The 4,913-nt window shown below is 59.8% G+C and overlaps 1 protein-coding gene across 1 annotated transcript; it reads right to left on the reverse strand.

The window, feature by feature from the left end:
- Nucleotides 1–1,257: 1,257 nt before the first annotated feature.
- Nucleotides 1,258–4,137, reverse strand: REEP4 (receptor accessory protein 4). The gene is made up of 7 exons (XM_008063542.2): nucleotides 4,071–4,137; nucleotides 3,626–3,702; nucleotides 3,412–3,532; nucleotides 2,619–2,732; nucleotides 2,135–2,270; nucleotides 1,842–1,996; nucleotides 1,258–1,761 (listed from the first exon to the last, which is right to left on the reverse strand). Exons 1-7 carry the CDS (start codon nucleotides 4,128–4,130, stop codon nucleotides 1,696–1,698), a joined length of 729 nt encoding a protein of 242 aa, XP_008061733.1. The 5' UTR covers nucleotides 4,131–4,137; the 3' UTR covers nucleotides 1,258–1,695.
- Between the last annotated feature and the right edge of the window lie 776 nt (nucleotides 4,138–4,913).

Genomic DNA, 4,913 nt, shown 5'->3' on the forward strand with positions numbered 1-4,913 from the left:
TCGACGCTGGGTTGGCTGTAAGCATGCCGCTGCACTCCAGCCTGGGCGACAGAGTGACTCCGACTCAAAAAATATATATCATACACATTGGGGCTCAGAGCAGCCTCTGCCGTGGGGTGGCCACACTCTAGGAGTCAGCCCCACTAGTGTGCATCCCTGAGTGTCTGACAATGTGTCTGGTACTTGCTCAATAGAGATTTTTTTCGAATGAAGAAGGAGATAAGACAACGCTGAGATGCAAGGGAAGGCCATGATAGGAAGCCACTGAGCACCAATATGTGAAGAGCTAAGTCACCCCGGCAGATTAAGGGCCTGCCCCCAATAAACCCGGATAATCCCCACACCAAGAATTAATCCACACTCTCAGGCCACTCCGGGTTACCACCCCATCTCCCGTCTCACCCCACACACTCAGCCACCTCTTTGCTTAATTGAAAGCAGGAAGGAGGAGCAGACGTGTGGTGGGAGAGGGGAGCAGCCCTGGGCACTGTGGTGAGACCCGTGTCCAGGGACAGGAGAGGGCACGGCCGAGCACCAGCCACCCCAGGGATTAGAGTAGGGGATGGAGTGGAGCCAGTTAGGCAAAGAGCCCGGGTCTCAGAAGAGCAGAGGAGCCTCCGTGGATGGGGCAGGCCGAGGACCAGTGACCACAAGGAGCAGGGAAGGCCACTGGAGGCCGGCAGGAGTTCCGCCAGGCCCCGGCAGGGCGAGGCTCTGGCCAGTCTCCAAGCCCGCCCTCCTTGACCTGGAAGCCGGGGGCAGCTCAGATCCTGGCTGCTGCTGCCCTCTCGTGGCCACGCCTCCGAGGTGCAGTGCTACTCCTGCTGTCACTTGAGTGTTTATAGAACTCAAGGACCCTGGAGCTGCCCAAACCCTTCTCCCTCCCCCGCACAGAGGAAATGCCCACCCCCTCAGGCCTGTCTGTGCATCCCTTCATCCCCACAGGGCTGTTCAGAGCCCCTTCCCACGCCATTTCTTTACAGTTGCATCTTCCTGCCAAGGCCCAATTCCTGCCTCCTGACAGCTTCTCAGACCCTAACCCCTTCTGGGGAGTGGTCTCCCCATCCCATCTGTGCTCTCAGAAACCCCCAGAGCTGCTTCATGAAAACACTCGCTGCATCACAGCTATGGATCAACGGCTCCAGAGGGGGATGGGGCTCCTTTAGCCCTAGCTCTCGGCTGGGACTGGCCTGGAGGGGGCTGATTAAGTTCAAATGCATGATGTGAAGAGTGGCAATACCAATCAGAAGAAACAGACAACTTCATGTATTTATTTATCAAAACATCCACAAACCTGACCTCATTCACCAGCACACACATACCACCAGGACACGCACACCAGGCCTCCATAAAGGCTGTCAAGTACTTTGAAGAACAGGAAAGAATGATCACAGCTGGGTGATCTTTTGGTTTCATTTGCAGGGGCTCAGGGAGGGCTCTGGCCCCACAGCTGGGGAGGGTTGAGGGCCGACAAGGCAATAAATAGAACTCTGGGCCCTGTCCTCTTTGGTACAGTGTAGATGCATCCCTCTAAGTGGCCCCAGCAGCATCCGCCCCGGCCCTCAACCACCAGCAGAAGCCAGGGGGGTAGGGCCGAGGCAGCTGGTGCAGGCCAGCCAGATGTGAAGTCAAGGGTCCCTCCACACAGCCCCAGGCACCCTGAGGGTACAAGATAAAACAGGACCGCTGCAGACCCTAGCTGTCCAAGTCCGAGGGCACAGTCTTCTTCCTCGTGCGAGCCTTCAGGGAGCGTGAGGTGCCCTGGGGGAGAGAATGGCACTTCGTGAGAGGTATGGGCCACGGGGCTGGCCCTTGCCCCTCACGCCATCCTCGCCACTGACCTCCCGTGCTGGCGGCTTCCTCTTGACCACTCGCAGGCTCTGGCTGCGGCTCAGCGGCTTCTCTCGGGCCTGTGCTGGTGGCCGGGGGACTGCCTCGGTATCCGACCAACACTCATCCCCGGTATCACTGTCATGCAGGCCCCCTGCCCGGTATCCTGTGTGCAGGAGAGGCCAGGGAGGTAATGCTGAAGGCCTGAGGTCAAGCCAGGTCTTCCTCCAGCCCTGGGGGAAGCCAAGATTTCTGGGGCAGAAGCAGTCCCTCTGGGAGTGCTCAGGGCCCTCTGTCCACTCACCAATGGGTGGCCTCCGGTGGGGCACCTGGTCCTCCAGGTAGAGGGGATCCTGGTAGGAGGGGGCAGGGGCATCGGAGATGGAACTCAGGTCCTGCATGGAGAAGCTCCGCAGCCTGCCAGCCAGCGCATCCTGACTCTGTGGGGGACAGAAGGAGCTCCAGCACGGAAACTGCTGGGGAAATCAAGGGCCAACCGGCGGCTAATCACCGGGCTGGGACTCAGAACTGAAAGCAACTCAACACCCTTCTGCTCCATCTTTGTAGCAACAACAGGCAACCAAGGCCAAGAGAGCAGGAACCGCCACTCATGCTCGATGTCAGAGCCCGAATGGGCTGTACTTCTGGCTCCACGCTCCTGCCAACACCCCTCACTTCTCACCCTTGCTCCCCGGCTGCTCTCCAGGCTTGCTGGCAGAAGAGCCACACTGGCCCCAAAGGCACTGGGGCGGGGCGGGGGCTTCTGGAGGGCTGGGGACCCTGGGCACCTTGGCAGCAGCCTGCACAGCAGCTGAGGCGGCAATGTTGAGGCCCCGCTTCCCAAAGCTGAGCACGGTCTCGTAGCTGCGCTCCTTGGCCTGCACGATGTATGAGTCGATCTCCTGCAGGGTATGGGGGCAGAGCTCAGGCAAACAGCTGGAGTCGCTCTTCCTCTGTAGACCCTCAGAAGTTCCAGCCCCTCTACCCCCAGTATCCAGGAGCCACAGAGTCGGGCCAAGCCCCCATCTTCATGAGCAGCCATGCTCCAGCTGCCCCTTCCACAAACCAACTTCCATCCTCAAAAGTAATTCACAGCCGGGCTCGGTGGCTCAGCCTGTAATCCCAGCACTTTGGGAGGCTGAGGCGAGTGGACTGCCTGAGCCCGTGGGTTTGAGACCAGCCCGGGCAAGTTGGCGAGCCCTCGTCTCTACAGTAAAATAAAAAAATTAGCCAGGCGTGGTAGCGCATGCCTGTAGTTCCGGCTACTCGGAAGGCTGAGGCGGAAGGATCGCCGGAGCCCAGCAGGTCGACGCTGGGGTGGCCGTGCGCGTGCCCCTGCACTCCGGCCTGGGTGACAGAGTGAGACTCCAACTCCAGGAAAAAAAAAAAAGGTAATTCACAGATGCCTCCAGCTGATTATCCCTGCAGATGAGGTAGGCCAGGTCCCGTCAAAGTCTCCCAGCTCCACAGCAACAGGTTGGGGTTTAGAACCCAGGGGTCACAAGCATCCTGAACCCTGGGTCCAGGGCTCTTGCCCCATACCTACCCCTAAGCTTCCCTCCCCACATTCCCCCGGGGTACCTTCTCATGGCGGGACAGGGATGGGTGGACAAACTTGCGGTAAAGCAGGCTGGCCCCCTTGGTATGGGGGGAGAGCAGCCATAGCACAAAGGCCATCTTGATCTCATAGTAGAAAGGGAACCTGGCAGAGCACAAGGTGGCAGGGTGAGCCAAGGAGCCAGGCCCAGGGCGGACCAACCCTGTGCCACAACCCACTGAACCCCTGCATCTATACCAGGAGATAAAGATGTCTGTGGCAATCTCTGCCGCCATGAACAGTGCAAAGACGATCCAGTACATCATCCACCGGACCTGTAGGGCAGAGATGGCAGGTTCAGCGTGGAGCCTGCTGTACCAACTCCCATCCCCGGCTGGCCCAGCCCGGAGATTCCAGAGAGCCTGTCCTGCTGCATTGCCACATTCCCCCACGCCTGGTTGGACTGGAAGCTGAGAAACTGCCAATCATTCCTGTGCCTATCCCCAACGGACTTCACCCACAAGGTCCTCCACGGGCTCCCAATGGCCTGTCTCCAGCCATCCCACTTGAACAGGGTCTAACGTCTCCTTCGCCACTCCACTCAGAATGGCCACATGACCATGCCCCTGGCAGTGGGGAGGCCAGCCTAGACACTCCCCTCCTCACCGAGTCCTGCTACACAGCCCACGACTCCTGCACTCACATATTCACGAATATTCTTGGTCTTCACAGCCTTATAGGAAGCATAAGCTGGATACAGCATCCCAAACACCAGCCTGGAAGAGCAGCCATGAGGAGTGTTAGGGACTCCATGCTCTATCCCCACCCTGTGGGGGGAAGAGTGTCTCCCCCCACCGGGGTGCAGGGCCTGCCCTGTTTTTCCCGCTTAGCTTGCACAACTCGTGTCTGAGTCAGTACCCTGGAGGCCACCTCCCCACCCTGCTGTTTACAAACATCCCATGCCAGTACAGGCCTGCCCTGGTGGCCTATGGGTACACGGTGGGGCGAGAGCACAGTCACTCCACGAAGCTGGTGAGAGCACCAGACTGTCCCCTCCCACGGGCACACAACCAGGCCCAAGGCCACCAGGCCTGGCACTGCCAGACTACAGAATATTTGAGCCAGGTGCTGGATTACTCAAAGGTGACAGGCAGGGCTGAGTGAGGAGGCTGAGACCAGGGTGGTGAGTCATGTGACAGCCCAGATGGGAAGCAGGCACCTGGATTCCCCGCCCACAACGTGCCATATCACCTTGCGTTTGTCAAGGGGCTGCAGGCAGGCCTGCAGCCCGCCGCCCTGGGGATGCTTGCAGTGTGCGCGCGCGTGTGTGGGAGGGGTCGCCATCAGCCAAGAGGGCTTGGGGGCGCGGGGGTGGGGCAGCATGAGGTGCCCAAGACGCATCGAGGGGGACCACAGGTCCGTTAGCCTTTGCGGCGAGTGTTGCGGGGAGGCCGACGGCGTCAGAAAGTTCCCTTTCCCACCCAACGCTCCCAGCTTCCACCCTAGGGGCGGCAGGGCACCCCGGGACAGAGCGGGGCTGAGGGCG

This window comes from Carlito syrichta, unplaced genomic scaffold (assembly GCF_000164805.1).
Source record: "Carlito syrichta isolate Samal-C Ts95f unplaced genomic scaffold, Tarsius_syrichta-2.0.1 Scaffold306946, whole genome shotgun sequence".
NCBI lineage: Eukaryota > Metazoa > Chordata > Mammalia > Primates > Tarsiidae > Carlito > Carlito syrichta.